The sequence below is a fragment of the Oncorhynchus masou genome, chromosome 9 (genome assembly GCF_036934945.1).
Source record: "Oncorhynchus masou masou isolate Uvic2021 chromosome 9, UVic_Omas_1.1, whole genome shotgun sequence".
In the NCBI taxonomy this organism is placed as follows: Eukaryota; Metazoa; Chordata; class Actinopteri; order Salmoniformes; family Salmonidae; genus Oncorhynchus; species Oncorhynchus masou.
In genome coordinates, this window is record NC_088220.1 from 60,918,970 (window position 1) to 60,938,175 (window position 19,206).

Genomic DNA, 19,206 nt, shown 5'->3' on the forward strand with positions numbered 1-19,206 from the left:
TGGTGTCCTTAAGTAGTGGTTTCTTTGCAGCAATTCGACCATGAAGGCCTGATTCACGCAGTCTCCTCTGAAAAGTTGATGTTGAGATGTGTCTGTTACTTGAACTCTGTGAAGCATTTATTTGGGCTGCAATCTGAGGTGCAGTTAAATCTAATGAACTTATCCTCTGAAGCAGAGGTAACTCTGGGTCTTCCTTTCCTGTGGCAGTCCTCATGAGAGCCAGTTTCATCATTGCGCTTGATGCTTTTTGCGACTGCACTTTCAAAGTTCTTGAAATGTTCTGCATTGACTGACCTTCATGTCTTAAAGAAATGGATTGTCGTTTCTCTTTGCTCATTTGAGCTGTTCTTGCCATAATATGGACTTCATCTTTAACAAATAGGGCTATCTTCTGTATACCACCCCTACCTTGTCACAACACAACTGGCTCAAACGCATTAAGAAGGAAAGAAATTCCACAAATTAACAAGTCACACCTGTTAATTGAAATGCATTCCAGGTGACTCCCTCATGAAGCTGGTTGAGAGAATGCCAAGAGTGTGCAAAGCGGTCAAGGCTAAGGGTGGCTATTTTGAACAAATCTCAAATATAAAATGTATTTTGATTTGTGTAACACTTTTGTGGTTACTACATGATCCCATATGTGTTATTTCATAGTGTTGATGTCTTCACTATTATTCTACAATGTAGAAAATAGTACAAATCAAGAAACTCTGGAATGAGTAGGTGTTCTAAAACTTTGACTGGTACTGTATGTGTGTGTGTAGGAAAGTATACAGGTATTCATCTGTGCGTGTGGGCCAGAAATGTGAGACTTCACCTTAGGCTTTGACTTTAATGTCTCTACAGGCAGTCAACATTAGAGCAACAATGACCATGTCCATATATTATACAGTCCCTCAATGTCTGCATAGTTTTATAACGTCATCATGTAATGTAAACAATGCAACCATGTTACTGTACAGCAATATAACGTTATTGTGCATACAGCACAGGACAACACGGAAACAGCCATGTTACAAATATGGAAAAATATCCTACAAATATTAGAATGTTCACAGCGACAGACAAAATAAAAGCCCTCCTGGTAGGGAGGGGCTTCGCTTGTGAATATCTCTAGGATTAACACATTAACCACAAGACAGGAGTGATTGAGGTATACACCTGGCTATCCACTGGGTGTACAAAACATTGTGAACACCTGCTCTTTCCATAACATATTGTAGACATGAAAGCTATGATCCCTTATTAATTATTTGTTAAACCCACTTCAATCAGTGTTGATGAAGGGGATTTTTATGCCTTGAGGGATGGATTGGTATGTGTGCCATTCAGAAGGTGAATGGGCAAGACAAAAGTTAAGTGCCTTTGAACGGGTAGGGTATTAAGTGCCAGGCGCACCGGTTTGAGTGTGTCAAGAACTGTAACGCTGCTTAGTTTTTCACAGTGTCCCGTGTGTATCAATAATGGTCCACCACCCAAAGGACATCCAGCCAACTTGACAACTGTGGGAAGCATTGGGAGTCAACATGGGCCAGCATCCCTGTGGAGCACCTGACACCTTGCACAGTCCATGCACCGACAAAATATTCTGAAGGTGTTCCTAATGTTTTGTACACTCAGTGCAGTGTTGGAGAGGGGAGGGTGTATATTTTGACAGATGGAGGAGAGAGCTACTCTTACACATAGGTCATCTTCACACAGGCCTGGCATTCATGTGCACTACTAACCGCCTTTTGTCAAAAAGAAAAGAAAAACACACATTCTGCTCATAAGCCATACTATACAATATGAGGCTTGTTCCCAGCCCCTAAGGGCGAATGCTGTTCAGTGTTCACTGTGCCTACCCATATGTAGCAATACAACACATCCAGCACACAATGAGAGAGGCAGCTGGGGCCACTTTCACTCAGTTTACAGCTGCAGGCTGATACTGCTCTGACCCGCCGGCCATTTTGGGGTCAATCTCTGAGCTGACGAAGTCGACACTCGGCTCCTGAAAACAACTTTGGACTAGTGTGATCGGAGTGCTTTTTTACAGTGGGGTTCGCAGGGTCTCTTCTAGTGGTCCTACCCTCATGGTAGACAGACAGACGTCCTCTGTACTCTACAGAACCACCCAGCGCTGGCCTGCGGGGTCCTCTCCTCCATCTCTCCTCTCACCTTTCCTCTTCACTCCCTCACAGCGCTGGCCTGCGGGGTCCTCTCCTCTCACCTTTCCTCTTCACTCCCTCACAGCGCTGGCCTGCGGGGTCCTCTCCTCCATCTCTCCTCTCACCTTTCCTCTTCACTCCCTCACAGCGCTGGCCTGCGGGGTCCTCTCCTCTCACCTTTCCTCTTCACTCCCTCACAGCGCTGGCCTGCGGGGTCCTCTCCTCCATCTCTCCTCTCACCTTTCCTCTTCACTCCCTCACAGCGCTGGCCTGCGGGGTCCTCTCCTCTATCTATCCTCTCGCCTTTCCTCTTCACTCCCTCACAGCGCTGGCCTGCGGGGTCCTCTCCTCCATCTATCCTCTCACCTTTCCTCTTCACTCCCTCACAGCTCTGGCCTGCGGGGTCCTCTTCTCCATCTATCCTCTTACCTTTCCTCTTCACTCCCTCACAGCGCTGGCCTGCGGGGTCCTCTCCTCCATCTCTCCTCTCACCTTTCCTCTTCACTCCCTCACAGCGCTGGCCTGCGGGGTCCTCTCCTCCATCTCTCCTCTCACCTTTCCTCTTCATTCCCTCACAGCGCTGGCCTGCGGGGTCCTCTCCTCCATCTATCCTCTTGCCTTTCCTCTTCACTCCCTCACAGCGCTGGCCTGCGGTGTCCTCTCCTCTATCTATCCTCTCGCCTTTCCTCTTCACTCCCTCACAGCGCTGGCCTGCGGGGTCCTCTCCTCCATCTCTCCTCTCACCTTTCCTCTTCACTCCCTCACAGCGCTGGCCTGCGGGGTCCTCTCCTCCATCTCTCCTCTCACCTTTCCTCTTCACTCCCTCACAGCGCTGGCCTGCGGGGTCCTCTCCTCCATCTCTCCTCTCACCTTTCCTCTTCACTCCCTCACAGCGCTGGCCTGCGGGGTCCTCTCCTCCATCTATCCTCTCACCTTTCCTCTTCACTCCCTCACAGCGCTGGCCTGCGGGGTCCTCTCATCCATCTCACCTCTCACCTTTCCTCTTCACTCCCTCACAGCGCTGGCCTGCGGGGTCCTCTCCTCCATCTCTCCTCTCACCTTTCCTCTTCACTCCCTCACAGCGCTGGCCTGCGGGGTCCTCTCCTCCATCTCTCCTCTCACCTTTCCTCTTCACTCCCTCACAGCGCTGGCCTGCAGGGTCCTCTCCTCCGTCTCTCCTCTCACCTTTCCTCTTCACTCCCTCACAGCGCTGGCCTGCAGGGTCCTCTCCTCCATCTCTCCTCTCACCTTTCCTCTTCACTCCATCACAGCGCTGGCCTGCGGGGTCCTCTCCTCCGTCTCTCCTCTCACCTTTCCTCTTCACTCCATCACAGCGCTGGCCTGCGGGGTCCTCTCCTCCATCTATCCTCTCACCTTTCCTCTTCACTCCATCACAGCGCTGGCCTGCGGGGGTCCTCTCCTCCATCTATCCTCTCACCTTTCCTCTTCACTCATGATGGCAAATCAATAAAGGAAGTGGAGGGAGATGGTGGAATGTAAATGCATACTTTAAAACAGAAAAGCAGAGCAAAATACAAAGAAATGACAAATGAATATAAATATGGGCAGAACCGGCCTCCATCAGGATATACCTGCAGAAAACAAAACACAAACAAAAAAACTGTCGTTTTAAATGTATTTTCCATCTGGTTTTTTTCCACCCAGCATGCAAATCCATTCCATCATTATACTGAGCTACTGTTTTCGGAGGGAGCTACTGTTTTCGGAGGGGGCGGTGTGAATGAGAGTGATGGGTACATGGAGCCTATCAGAAGCCTACGAGATAGTCTGGACACGCCTCTTTCGTGTATCCTAGGCTGGGCACACCTTTTACTGTTTCCAAGCCAAGTGAGAAAGAAAAGTTTTTTTCTTCTTCCAGTTCTAAATGACCCATTCGGCTGGCAACGGTGCCTTCTGAATAAGAGAGGAAAGGCACAGAGGAGACAGCAGAGCAACCTGCTCCAGCTCAGAACCAGGAATAATAGAAAATGTACCAGAGAGTCAAACTACACACACAAAGGAAGCACAAATACACAATGTTTCCTTAGCTCTGACTGGCATCAGGGTAACGTTTATATCAGGTCAAAGCAGTAATGACTCAAAACTCAAATGCGAATTGGGAAAAAACCTTTAGTACAGTATTCATGTGTTTAAGTGTGTGTGTTGGACTGGATAAACGCTCATGTATGACTGGTTGTGTCGCTGAGTAATGCAAAAGTGTTAGTGTGTGTGTGTTGCAAGTAGTGGTCTGTGCTGCCTGTCTGTCATTGGTCTAATTGTGAGCAGGTCCTGTGTGTGTGTGTGTGTGTGTGTGTGTGTGTGTGTGTGTGTGTGTGTGTGTGTGTGTGTACAGGCCTGTATGGATAATGAGTGCAGTGTGCAGCAGAGCTCAGATTTGCCCATCTTAACTCAATTAAAATGAAGGGAGCAGCAGCTGACCCCCACGTGAACTACTGCTCTGCTCCCATCTCTCCCCTCCTCAGATGAGTCTGTCTCTCTGTCTGTCTGCTCACTAATCATGCTCCCAAACTAGCAACCCAACCTACCACCCACAAGCACCGCCTGAATGTGAGAAAGAGATGAGGTGTGTTTGGCATGTCTGGCTGATCTTTAAACATACACATTAATGCTCACATATACCAAATACAGACACACAAATCAACACAGTCAGGTTTGGGATCAGTTCCATTTCAATTCCAGTCAATTCAGGACATGTACTGAAATTCCAATTATATTTCAATTAGGAATATTAGAAATTACTTTCTGAATTGACCACAATCCTGCTGAGTCTCCTTCACATCAGCTACGCAAAGAGTAGTATTTCACTGAGCAGTTATATTAGCTTAAAGTTGAACGTTACTTCTCTTTCTCACACTACCAGCTGACAGTCACACAGCAGCCCTGTGTGTGTGTGTGTGTGTGTGTGTGTGTGTGTGTGTGTGTGTGTGCCTGTGTTTGTGTGCCTGTGTTCGTGTGTGTGCCTGTGTGTGTGCCTGTGTGTGTGCCTGTGTGTCTGTGTGTGTGCCTGTGTTTGTGTGTCTGTGTGTGTGTGTCTGTGTGTGTGTCTGTGTGTGTGTGTTTCTGTCTGTGTGTGTCTGTGTGTGTCTGTGTATGTCTGTGTGCCTGGGGTGAGAGAGCCATTATCACGCCACTGAGGAAGAGAGGAAGAAAAGAGGGTGTATACAGGAAGAGGGGCGGCAGCAATGTGCACTGACCATTAACAGAGGAAGAGTGTGTGTGTGTGTGTGTGTGTGTGTGTGTGTGTGTGTGTGTGTGTGTGTGTGTGTGTGTGTGTGTGTGTGAGAGAGAGAGAAAGGCCAGGTTATAAATATCCAGCGTTTAACATGCACCGGCATGTCACAGGAAAATTGAGAGTTGAGCTTGGATGACCACAGGGAACTAAACTAAAAGTGTGTGAGTGAGAGAGAGCGTGTTTGGGGGAAGTGTGTGTGGGATGCTTTTCTGTAACGATACTAAACACATTTCTGGCCCCCAAAACATTGACAAGGCTAGGATCAAAAAATGTGTCTGAAAGTGACAGAAAAAAGTACAGCACAGTATAGTAAGTTCAGTATAATATGTGCCTCCATAGAGACTGCAGTGTTTCTACTGACATGGAGACCTGACACCTGCACTGGTCAGTCTGCTCCGTTCTACACAGAGAAAGAGAGAGAGAAACCAGGCAGCTGACCTTCAACAAAACAACCACGACCCCCCCTTGCCCAGGACAATCACACAACTTGTGTTTAAGGAGGTGACAAGCAACATCACCCACCCCCACATCCCACTCCATAATAAACATGCTAAATGTATCTACAGTCCAGTGAGCCAAGGGTTAAGCCTTGAGGATACAGGCAGCGTGGGTGCCTCCCTTCGTCTCTCTCTAAAAACAAAGGGATGATGACTCCTCAACCATCTGTTCAGAATGCAACAGCTGTTTGCAGCAGAGCATTTGTCTAATTTGCCCGAAAGAGATATTTTAAAAAGCGGGGGCCTTTATTTCCATAACGGGCACAGGGCTGGGCACACAGACAACAACAACACATACCCCCTGGCCACCCATTCCTCATTCACCGCGCTCCAGATGGAAATGAAAAGGGAACCTTTATTCTCTCCACCTCCTGCTCTCTAATAGAATGATGAGCGGAGCGGGTAACGACTGCGGGACCACAAGTGAGAGTGATGCGATAGAGAGCCCATCCTAATGGAAGTGACTGACTATATTAGCACAGTACAGCGGTGCGGTGGACATTACATTACCAACGCTCACTAGGCTCATGTTTATGGAGGATAGAGGGAGGGAGGCAACAAGCCCAGCAGATCTGTAAGAACCATTAGTGTCAATATGCTAGTCCAGCACCCGGCAGCCATTACCGCTCCAGGTCTGGAGAACAGTGGAATACCATTAACAGATAACACACTAAGAATAACATTCAGTGACTCTTCAATGATCATTCAGTGCTTAATCTGCGTCTCAAATGGCACCCAGTTCCCTACACAGTGCACTACTTTTGACCAGGGCCCTAAGGAAGTAGGGTGCCCATTTGGGATGCAGGTAGTGTACGGGTGTCAGTGTTAAGGTCAGCGCCTTGCTGCATGCTAATGCTCCCAGCTTTAAAGGCTAGGAGAGTGAGAGAGCTAGCAATGGTGAGGCTAGCATTGAAGCTAAAGTCATGTGACTAACAGTGGGATTGCATTAAACCAACATAGGCTGAAAACTGTTGGACTCTCAATCGTTCCGTGATACATTACTACTTTCGGTCTCTGCTGTCATTGGGTGATCCCTGTGGTGACACCTCTGGAGACTACTGTAAACTAACAACGACTGTGGTCTCACCCTGCCACCACGGCGCCTGCCTCTTTTACCAATGGAAACGACAGGAAGAGAGCAGAGACACTGACATGTCATCAAGGCATCTGCTCGAATGATCTCACACTAAATAAGACATCCTTCAACCTTTAATGGGACAGCTACCAGCTCTGTTGTCGTCACTCTGTGGATCAGAGCCCCAACACAACTGAGAGGTCAGTGTGTGTTTCTGCGTGCCAGAGTGTTGCATGCCTTTACAGTACAAACCTAATGTGAAAGATCCACGTTTATGTGTGTATGTCTGAGTTCTGAGTGTGTGGTGTGTGTGTGTGTATGTCTGAGTTCTGAGTGTGTGTGTGTGTGTGTGTGTGTGTGTGTGTGTGTGTGTGTGTGTGTGTGTGTGTGTGTGTGTCTGTCTGAGCGGTGTGTGTGTGTGTGTATGTCTGAGCTTTGAGTGGTGTGTGTGTGTGTGTGTGTGTGTGTGTGTGTGTGTGTGTGTGTGTGTGTGTGTGTGTGTGTGTGTATGTCTGAGCTCTGAGTGGTGTGTGTGTCTGAGCTCTGAGTGGTGTGTGTGTGTATGTCTGAGCTCTTAGTGGTGTGTGGTGTGTGTGTGTTTATGTCTGAGCTCTGAGTGGTGTGTGTGTGGTTGTGTGGTGTGTGTGTATGTCTGAGCTCTGAGTGGTGTGGTGTGGTGTGTGTGTGTATGTCTGAGCGGTGTGGTGTGTGTGTGTGTGTGTGTGTGTGTGTGTGAGTGTGTGTCTGAGCTCTGAGTGGTGTGGCGTGTGTGTGTATGTCTGAGCTCTGAGTGTGTGGTGTGTGTATGTCTGAGCTCTGAGTGGTGTGTGTGTGGTTGTGTGGTGTGTGTGTGTATCTCTGAGTGGTGTGCGTGTATGTCTGAGCCCTGAGTGGTGTGTATACAGTGCCTTGCGAAAGTATTCGGCCCCCTTGAACTTTGCGACCTTTTGCCACATTTCAGGCTTCAAACAAAGATATAAAACTGTATTTTTTTGTGAAGAATCAACAACAAGTGGGACACAATCATGAAGTGGAACGACATCTATTGGATATTTCAAACTTTTTTAACAAATCAAAAACTGAAAAATTGGGCGTGCAAAATTATTCAGCCCCCTTAAGTTAATACTTTGTAGCGCCACCTTTTGCTGCGATTACAGCTGTAAGTCGCTTGGGGTATGTCTCTATCAGTTTTGCACATCGAGAGACTGACACTTTTTCCTATTCCTCCTTGCAAAACAGCTCGAGCTCAGTGAGGTTGGATAGAGAGCATTTGTGAACAGCAGTTTTCAGTTCTTTCCACAGATTCTCGATTGGATTCAGGTCTGGACTTGAATCCTCCTTGCAAAACAGCTCGAGCTCAGTGAGGTTGGATGGAGAGCATTTGTGAACAGCAGTTTTCAGTTCTTTCCACAGATTCTCGATTGGATTCAGGTCTGGACTTTGACTTGGCCATTCTAACACCTGGATATGTTTATTTTTGAACCATTCCATTGTAGATTTTGCTTTATGTTTTGGATCATTGTCTTGTTGGAAGACAAATCTCCGTCCCAGTCTCAGGTCTTTTGCAGACTCCATCAGGTTCCAGAATGGTCCTGTATTTGGCTCCATCCATCTTCCCATCAATTTTAACCATCTTCCCTGTCCCTGCTGAAGAGAAGCAGGCCCAAACCATGATGCTGCCACCACCGTGTTTGACAGTGGGGATGGTGTGGTCAGGGTGATGTGCTGTGTTGCTTTTACGCCAAACATAATGTTTTGCATTGTTGCCAAAAAGTTCAATTTTGGTTTCATCTGACCAGAGCACCTTCTTCCACATGTTTGGTGTGTCTCCCAGGTGACTTGGGGCAAACTTTAAACAACACTTTTTATGGATATCTTTAAGAAATGGCTTTCTTCTTGCCACTCTTCCATAAAGGCCAGATTTGTGCAATATACGACTGATTGTTGTCCTATGGACAGAGTCTCCCACCTCAGCTGTAGATCTCTGCAGTTCATCCAGAGTGATCATGGGCCTCTTGGCTGCATCTCTGATCAGTCTTCTCCTTGTATGAGCTGAAAGTTTAGAGGGACGGCCAGGTCTTGGTAGATTTGCAGTGGTCTGATACTCCTTCCATTTCAATATTATCGCTTGCACAGTGCTCCTTGGGATGTTTAAAGCTTGGGAAATCTTTTTGTATCCAAATCCGGCTTTAAACTTCTTCACAACAGTATCTCGGACCTGCCTGGTGTGTTCCTTGTTCTTCATGATGCTCTCTGCGCTTTTAACGGACCTCTGAGACTATCACAGTGCAGGTGCATTCATACGGAGACTTGATTACACATAGGGTGGATTGTATTTATCATCATTAGTCATTTAGGTCAACATTGGATCATTCAGAGATCCTCACTGAACTTCTGGAGAGAGTTTGCTGCACTGAAAGTAAAGGGGCTGAATAATTTTGCACGCCCAATTTTTCAGTTTTTGATTTGTTAAAAAAGTTTGAAATATCCAATAAATGTCGTTCCACTTCATGATTGTGTCCCACTTGTTGTTGATTCTTCACAAAAAAATACAGTTTTATATCTTTATGTTTGAAGCCTGAAATGTGGCAAAAGGTCGCAATGTTCAAGGGGGCCGAATACTTTCGCAAGGCACTGTATGTCTGAGCCCTGAGTGGTGTGTGTGGTTGTGTGGTGTGTGTGTGTATATGTCTGAACTCTGAGTGGTGTGTGTGTGTGTGTATGTCTGAGTGGTGTGGTGTGTGTGTGGTTGTGTGTTCCCAGAATTAATAACCAACAGAAAGATCAGAGCTCAGTGAAACTGTCACGATCTCACACTGATATAAATTGTGACAAAAATATGCCGCTTTCTGCAGCAATAGTGCCTCGCCCTGTGATGTGAGCTCAATACTCACTCTTTACTGTGTGATCATTCTTCCTACTGTACCATGTTTCATATCTCTATCATCTAATATAGCCAGCTGACACTACTATTATACCAAATATGGAACAACCATATAAACCAAGACACACTCCTGTATGTGTAGTGGGACTCCTGCTCCAGCCTCGCTCCCTGGGCCATGGCCAGATGTCCTGACCTCGCCCCACTGCTCGGTACCATGTTAGCCTTGCATGACAGCCAGCCTTAAACACACACCCGGACAGATGGGTGAAGAGGTGGGCTGCGTCATGTGTAAAGTGAAAGGAGTCAGGGGAATGTGCGTCTTGCTTTTGAATAGCCTCATTCACTCCAACTAGGAACAGTCAAGAGGAGAGATGGTTTCATGCAGATGTGTGTGTGTCTACATTTCTTAGTTGTTTATGAGGGTGAGCCTCTTGGCAGAACTTAATGAACCAAGAACGACCTTGATCAGCACCAGAGAACACAGGGAGCCTCTCCTCCACCTCTCCCTCCCTCCCTCCCTTTCTCTCTCTCCGTCCCTCCTTTGCCCTCACATTCATCAAGTGTGTGGTTTTGATCTCCAATCAGCCTCCACTGCCTTCAGGGCTTTCACTGGCCTGCACAGATCACTACACATACACACCTAAGCACAGCGGCAAGACTTCAGCAGGCATCCTTTACCACATTTAGTGTTTGATTAAGTCTGGGCAAAGTTCATGTAAAAAGGCCATGACCAGGATACATGATTTGAAAGAGAGGGAGACAGAACGAGAACAAGGGAGAGAGAGAGAGAAATAAAGAGAGAGAGAGTGAGGGAGACAAAATGAGAACAAGGGAGAGAGTGAGGGAGACAAAACGAGAACAAGGGAGAGAGAGAGAAATAAAGAGAGAGAGAGTGAGGGAGACAAAATGAGAACAAGGGAGAGAGAGAGAAATAAAGAGAGAATGAGTGAGGGAGGGAGACAGAACGAGAACAAGAGAGAGAGAGAAAAATAAAGAGAGAGAGAGCAATAAAGAGAGTGAGGGATGTAGACAGAACGAGAACAAGAGAGAGAAATAAAGAGAGAGAGGGAGGGAGACAGAATGAGAACGAGAGAGAGAGAAATAAAGAGAGAGAGGGAGGAAACATTACCCTTTGCTTTACCTTTCCTACATGCTGCCTCTGCAACTGCTGCCAAGGGACATTAACACTAAAAGGGTTCCATAACACATCATAACTCCATGTTAAATGAAACAACTACGACAAGAGTAGTACCGAGGGCTCTACCGTTCTACACCCCCCATCCTGCCACTCCATCTCGGCCTCACTGCAGTCTTTAGCCGTTGGCATGGCGACGGGTCAATCGTTTCACTTACATTTTGAGAAGTTATTTTTGGAGCGGGTGGCATGATCCCCCCCAACAACACTCAGGTTACTAGGAGACCGAAGGATTTGAGGATCTTCTCTCAGGCCGAGCCCCAAATGGCACCCTATTCCCTACATATTGCATTACTTTTCACCAGATTCCTACGAGCCCTGGTCAAAATAAGTGCACTTTGTAGGGAATAGGGTGCCATTTGGGACACACACTCAGTGCCAGATTACTGGATTACTTCCTTCATACATCTGCTTTACTGTGAGAGAATAACATCATGAAGTTTTTACCCTGCTAAACTAAATCTGTCTGTTCAAAAGCTTGGCCCCTAAACATCTCTGTCTCTCTCTCTCTCTCTCTTTCTCATTTCTTTCTCTCTATCGTGTCGTTCTTCAAATCTCAATTTCTTGCCAAATCCCTCTTCCCCAATCCTCTCATTTGTTTTCAAAACCAGGAGGCTCTTTTTATGTTTGTGTTTTTACAGTGCAAAAACAAAGTGACAGTGACACACCGGACAGGAGGCGACTAAACACTCCCAAGACTCTCTTCCGCCTGCCAAATGACAACCAGGCCACACCATTTCAATTATGGGGGAGATATTGGATAATAAAATGCTGATGTTGTAGTCTTTAGGAGATGAGCTCTTCCACTGAACCCGTGTTGAGGCCTTCACCAAGAAACAACAACACAGAGAAATGACTCATTTCATGTGGTAACAAAACCTCCAGCAAACATAATGAGCTAATTGTGGCTTTTTGAAGTCAACTCCTTTTTTTTGGTTCCATGTGTGTTATTCAGTCTATAAAGCATTTAAGTTACTCTTGCAGTCATTACCAAACAATTTAAATAAAAAAGGAGAGTTCATCAAAGCGGCTGGAAATCCAGGATATGAATTATGCTAAACGGAGAAAGATGGTGGCTTGGCTTCGATTTACGAATATGATCGCGTTGCTTTGGCGGAAAACACTGTGTGTATGTGTCTACCACAAGGAGGTAGTATACTGAAACACTAACAACTAATTAATGAGTCATATAATTTGATTATGTAAAATGTCCATGTCTAAAACTTTTGAAGCTTTGGTAATGACCCTGGTGTTTAAACAGCATTACTCCTAGGGCCAAGACTACCTGCCAGAGCCAGAAACATTTATCTTTCCTTCTCACTCTTTCTTTCCTGTTTTCTCTCTCCTCGTTTCTTTCCCTCCCGCAGCGTGCAGGAGCTTCCTTTGTCTGGCATGTGTCACAGACGTGGAGATTTAGGAGCTGAACATAGCAACTGTTAGACAGGCCGTTGAGAAAAAAGACTCCCAAGGACTGAGGAGAGGAGAGAGGGAGGAAAGAGAGGAAAAAGGGCAGAATGTTTGCGGAGGAGAGGACCACTAGGTTTTTCTCTTCTTCCAGCAGTTTGCTTTAGAACTCTCAGGGGGCCATAGAGCAGAACAACCTGCGTATGTCAACATGAAGAGAACTACAGATTAGACTGCTGTCTTCATAAATATTACACACAGGTGGAACACATGCTATGAGCATTTATAATAGTGTATGGCTCCTTAAGATATAGCATAATAGTATAAACACAGAGAGCAACTACAGAGAGAGAGAGAGAGAGAGAAAGGAGGGCTGATCTGGGGAGGACAGGAATAGCTAGCTGAATGAAAGAGAAGCCGGGGAGGCGCTGGCAGGGAGCATCGAGGGAGTTGTCTGAGGAGAAACAGTGTCCGTTTGTGGCTGGTGATAATACTTTCCATTCAGCGGGGGCTCGCGGCCGCTCGCTGCTGATTCTCCTGATTGCAGGCTGGCGCCCTGCTGGCGAGTCCAGTGCTGCTGAAATTAAATCCACTCTGTTCAGTTATAAATTATAATGCTCTACAAACAACACCCCCACTGGGGACAAGGAGAGAGGAGACAGAGGTGAGAGAAAGGGAGGGAGAGTGAATGGGTGAGTGAGGGAGAGACAGAGAAAGGGGGGGGTAGAAAAAGAAGGAGGATGAGGGAGGGAGAGAGAAATGACAGAAGAAGAAAACAACGAGAGAGAGAGACAGAAGGAACGCTGCAACGTCATCTTGTCCTCACAGATCAGTGCTGCTGCACTCAGAGACCATGTGGACAGAGGGACAAGAGAGAACGGTGCATGTGTGCGCGCATAAGAGAGAACGGTGCATGTGTGCGCGCATAAGAGAGAACGGTGCATGTGTGCGCGCATAAGAGAGAACGGTGCATGTGTGCGCGCATAAGAGAGAACGGTGCATGTGTGCGCGCATAAGAGAGAACGGTGCATGTGTGCGCGCATAAGAGAGAACGGTGCATGTGTGCGCGCATAAGAGAGAACGGTGCATGTGTGCGCGCATAAGAGAGAACGGTGCATGTGTGCGCGCATAAGAGAGAACGGTGCATGTGTGCGCGCATAAGAGAGAACGGTGCATGTGTGCGCGCATAAGAGAGAACGGTGCATGTGTGCGCGCATAAGAGAGAACGGTGCATGTGTGCGCGCATAAGAGAGAACGGTGCATGTGTGCGCGCATAAGAGAGAACGGTGCATGTGTGCGCGCATAAGAGAGAACGGTGCATGTGTGCGCGCATAAGAGAGAACGGTGCATGTGTGCGCGCATAAGAGAGAACGGTGCATGTGTGCGCGGATAAGAGAGAACGGTGCATGTGTGCGCGTATAAGAGAGAACGGTGCATGTGTGCGCGTATAAGAGAGAACGGTGCATGTGTGCGCGTATAAGAGAGAACGGTGCATGTGTGCGCGTATAAGAGAGAACGGTGCATGTGTGCGCGTATAAGAGAGAACGGTGCATGTGTGCGCGTATAAGAGAGAACGGTGCATGTGTGCGCGTATAAGAGAGAACGGTGCATGTGTGCGCGTATAAGAGAGAACGGTGCATGTGTGCGCGTATAAGAGAGAACGGTGCATGTGTGCGCGTATAAGAGAGAACGGTGCATTTGTGCGTGTATAAGAGAGAACGGTGCATGTGTGCGCGTATAAGAGAGAACGGTGCATGTGTGCGCGTATAAAAGAGAGCGGTGCATGTGTGCGCGTATAAGAGAGAACGGTGCATGTGTGCGCGTATAAGAGAGAACGGTGCATGTGTGCGCGTATAAGAGAGAACGGTGCATGTGTGCGCGTATAAGAGAGAACGGTGCATTTGTGCGCGTATAAGAGAGAACGGTGCATGTGTGCGCGTATAAGAGAGAACGGTGCATGTGTGCGCGTATAAAAGAGAGCGGTGCATGTGTGCGCGTATAAGAGAGAACGGTGCATGTGTGCGCGTATAAGAGAGAACGGTGCATGTGTGCGCGTATAAGAGAGAGCGGTGCATGTGTGCACGTATAAGAGAGAACGGTGCATGTGTGTGTATAAGAGAGAACAGTGTATGTGTGTGCATAAGAGAGAATAGTGTATGTGTGATTAAGAGAGAACGGTATATGTGTGTGTATAAGAAAGAACGGTGTATGTGTGTGTATAAGAGAGAACGGTGTATGTGTGTGATTAAGAGAGAACGGTGTATGTGTGTGATTAAGAGAGAACGGTGTATGTGTGTGTATAAGAAAGAACGGTGTATGTGTGTGATTAAGAGAAAACGGTGTATGTGTGTGTATAAGAAAGAACGGTGTATGTGTGTGATTAAGAGAGAACGGTGTATGTGTGTGTATAAGAGCAAAAAAAGCAGGGAAGGACAGAGGAAAAAGTGCCGGTTTAAAAGCCTTCTGCATGTGGAGGTAGATGTATTGGGTCTGTAGTGTTAGAACTGTAGCAGGCTGTAAACTACAGTACTTCAGTAGTCACAGCTAGTACTGAACAATGCTTTGAGTCGGCTCCACATACTGGATCCATTTTCCACACGTTTGCTATAAGACTTACACGATAATATAGAGATGATACAAAGCTTCCTATCCTGTCAAACAGCTTCAATAACATTGAAGCCGTGTGTGTCTGCTGACCCAGATGAGGGGTTGTTTTAGGATCGACACAGTGTGTTCCTCCAGCACTGTAGGGGTCTCTGTTGCGCGCCGGCGTGCTCTTTGTCCTTCAGCACAGCTCCGGTCAGGGACAGCCTGGGTCACACCAGGCCCTTCCACGGGTGACGGCTTTAACAGACGAGATACGTCCCAAATGGCACTTTAGTCCCTATATAGTGCACTACTTTGAACAAAGCCTATCAAAAGTAATGTACTATATAGGGAGTCATTTGGGATGCCAGTTGCTCGGCACGGCCAGCGACACGGGATGAAGCCAGTGGTCACCACCCACACCAACAAGGTGCGGTCAGAATGAGCAGGCTAAATGAGCCTTCAGAGGTGGGGAAAGAGGAGAAACCTGGCCACACACAGCTCTGTCATCTCCGCTAGCCAGGGTATTGGGACTGACGGTTGGAATGAGGCAGCAGAGTCAAATGAGGGTGTTTAATTGCAGGGGCAACGGAATGCACCAGTTGTCAACTCTGAATGACTGTCAACCCACTCAATATGAAACTCAGGCTACACACTCCTGTGTGTCTGTTCATGTCTCAAACAGCTACCAGTTTAACACTTCGAGGTACATTTTGTTTCGTTTCTTGCTGATATTCTATGTTGAATCATGCTAGGTTGCAAACACCACAACTTGAAAAGAACCTGGTCACATTTGAATCTGCCTAAAATGATCAGAGGTAGAAAGCCTGACAAACAGGTAGAGAACCAGAAAGACAGGGGGGAGCTGTGTGTGTGTGTGAGAGAGTAGGGAGTCGACAGGCATCAACCAGTTCAAAGTGCTATCTCAGCACCAGCCAGCCCAGCCAGTATGTTGTGTCTGTCTGTCTGTGATGGGCTACTGTTTCACCTGGAGAGCAGCAGCCCAAAGCGGAGGGGACAGTTAGGGACGTCAACCCCGTCACACAGCAGCTGAGCTGACAAACACAGACAGCCAGGGAGGCGGGGGAAACACAGAGAGCCAGGGAGGCGGGGGAAACACAGACGCCACCGCTGCAGTCAGAACAGACTATACACACTGCTTAGATACAAAGTGACATTCTTTATGCGTCTCTGTTTTGGTAAGTGCTACGGTAGGTTTTTAAGGGGCTGCAATGCAACGATGGGCCAGACTGATCTAGTCATTTGGAGGAGGTATTTACGTAGTACAAGGAACACACTAAAGTGGGCACACAGGGAAAATGGCTTCAGAGGAAGTTATTTGACAAATCTAAACACCGCTGAAATCTGTCGCCAAGGACTGAGTGGATAATGGCGTCATCCCTGTAACCATAGAGAGAACGGAATGTATTTGTAATCTCCGTAAGCATAGGGGGAGCGTTAAGGGGTTGTCAACTCCGTCGCAGAGAGCAGAACAGCAGTCATGACATCATCCCTGTCGTGGGAAGGAGAGCAGCAGCATAATTGCAAGCACCTGTCTGCAAGCATACGGTCAAAAATAGTCCCGGTAACCGCTCTAGCGGTCCAATCGCTGGGCTTCTGTTTCCCCTCCCTGCCAATTAGAGAGCGATCGGCTGAGCAAACAAAGGAATATTGGCCGGTTAAGTCGGCTTCTCATCTGCAGGGTTTTCTTGTGCTTTTCCCCAGCGAGACTCCAACATCTGCAAACACCTGATAGGAGAGGCCAGGCATGGACCCGCACCCAGCAGCCCAGTGCTGGGGTTAAATTACTACCACCTTTCCCTAAGCCCATCGCCGACAATTAACAATATGGCCGCTCCACTTCAAAGCCTCTGCTGGCTGAAGGGGTTAACCTCTCTGCTCCGGGAGATTTGTTTTAGATTTTCACGAGATCCCCAGACCTTTTCATCTCTCTCTGTTCTCTATTTCTTCCTCTCTGCTTCCACAGGGGTAAAAGCAGAGCAACAGGAGTGATATTGTGTAATACTGTGATATTTAGGACAGCATTTCCTCCACTCTTGACTGAAACAAACAGACTTGTAAAAACTTTATTGAGAGTAAAAAGTAATGGAGCTACTTGAGTGTGAGAAAATGTCTTGACATTCATATGAGAGCACTTAAAAATAACTGACATTCAGGAAGGAGAGTGTCTCATGGGAGCATGCTTGATGATTGTGGACATCTTTTTGCATGTTTGGGGAAATTAGAATCCTTGTTTGAGTCTCATGAAATGACCGGTTTTCCTAGCAATTAGTTTTACAGCCTCTTAAACAGGTCGGTAGAAGTAGAGCACACTACTCTGGTGTGAGGCCAGTGACAGAGAAAGAGTGTGTGAGAGAGAGAGGAGAGAGAGAAAGGGAGGAAAGAGAGAGAGCAAGAGAGGGAGGAGAGAGCGAGAGAAATTAGGTGAGAAAATAAAAAAAGAGTGAGAAAAGTATACAAAATACAAAAATGTCAAAGGGGTTGCATGTGAATTAAGGGGGTAGACCGACCAATCCCTCCCTCTAGAACCTCCTCTTCATCCCAGAGGAGCCAGTCAGGGGAACAGATTAGCCCCTTAGCCCTTCTGACTATTCCCTTGACACCTCCCTACATGTCAGTGGAAGGGTAGTAGTAGTACCAGGCCGGGGTGCCCTCCCTGGCCATCTAACTGAACCCTCCTGTACAGATAAGCAGTGCACTTGGCCGTGTCTCCCTCTCTGTCTGATTAGTGCCCTGTGTGTGTGTGTGTGTGTGTGTAGTGGGTCTGGGGAAGTAGGGTGTGACAGGCCCTCCCTACAGCTAGCCCTGCAGGGCCCAGCAGCAACTGGAGCAAATACGTTTAGGAATTAAGACTGGGGAGAAGGGAGGGGGGGGGGATGCCCATGTCAGTGTGTGAGCGTCCGTCTGTGGTGGTGGTGGGGGGTAGTATAAGGGAGTCGTGTTGCTCTTTTGCAGTGCTATACCAGCCCCTGCTAGCCGCCCCAGGATGTGGCCTGTCACTTCCCATAGCTGGTGATGAGAGGCAGAGACGTCAAGAGAGGTGAAGACGGCAGCACACAGGAGGGAAGGAGAGAAAGAGACTGATCGGAATGACTTCATGCACGGCAAACAGCACAGTAGGGTGAAGCAAGAACGAGAGGAAGCCTCCATCCCATCTTCCCTTGTTCTCTCCATCCCTCCGATCCGCCCTCATTCTCGCCCTCCTATCATTCGCTCTAACCTCCCTCCATAAAAAGGCCTGATCCCCTGGTTGGTTGATCTCATTTGGCTAAACACTGCCATATGTCTGCTATCGGTCACACAGTAAGACAGGACAGGCTCAGAACACACCACAGCACAGATCCTCTCAACTTACATTAGAAAAAAAGTCATCAGCCTAGATGATATTGATCTTAAATCCCTATTTGGCCCCCAAATATACACATGCATCCTATTGGAACAAATAAAATCCCACCATCAGCCCCAATGCCCTGTACTTGACACAGAGTGATCAATATAGAGAATTTATAGCACACAGTTCCCCGCTATCTAGACTTCTGAAATCAAAGGTACTACGTCACACAGTCTGCCTCTTCTCCCTCCACTCCCTTTCCTTTCCTCTCCTCTTCTCCCTCCACTCCCTTTCCTTTCCTCTCCTCTTCTCCCTCCACTCCCTTTCCTCTCCTCTTCTCCCTCCTCTCCTCTTCTCCCTCCACTCCCTTTCCTCTCCTCTTCTCCCTCCACTCCCTTTCCTTTCCTCTCCTCTTCTCCCTCCACTCCCTTTCCTCTCCTCTTCTCCCTCCTCTTCTCCCTCCTCTCCTCTTCTCCCTCCACTCCCTTTCCTCTCCTCTTCTCCCTCCACTCCCTTTCCTTTCCTCTCCTCTTCTCCCTCCACTCCCTTTCCTCTCCTCTTCTCCCTCCACTCCCTTTCCTCTCCTCTTCTCCCTCCTCTCCTCTTCTCCCTCCTCTCCTCTTCTCCCTCCACTCCCTTTCCTCTCCTCTCCTCCCTCCACTCCCTTTCCTTTCCTCTCCTCTTCTCCCTCCACTCCCTTTCCTTTCCTCTCCTCTTCTCCCTCCACTCCCTTTCCTTTCCTCTCCTCTTCTCCCTCCACTCCCTTTCCTCTCCTCTCTCCACTCCCTTTCCTCTCCTCTCTCCACT

The 19,206-nt window shown here is 47.7% G+C and overlaps 1 protein-coding gene across 7 annotated transcripts in view; it reads right to left on the reverse strand.

The window, feature by feature from the left end:
• LOC135546378 (BCAS3 microtubule associated cell migration factor-like) overlaps nucleotides 1-19,206 on the reverse strand; it is a 363,062-nt gene that overhangs the window by 172,643 nt on the left and 171,213 nt on the right. Inside the window, exon 24 of one of the 7 annotated variants that reach the window (XM_064974750.1) lies at nucleotides 3,664-3,745. The exons of the other annotated variants lie outside the window; for them this stretch is intronic. Within the exon in view, the coding sequence (XP_064830822.1) occupies nucleotides 3,735-3,745 (11 nt within the window). The 3' untranslated portion in view covers nucleotides 3,664-3,734. Of the gene's footprint in view, nucleotides 1-3,663; nucleotides 3,746-19,206 lie in introns of those variants that run through there. 7 annotated transcript variants of the gene reach the window in all.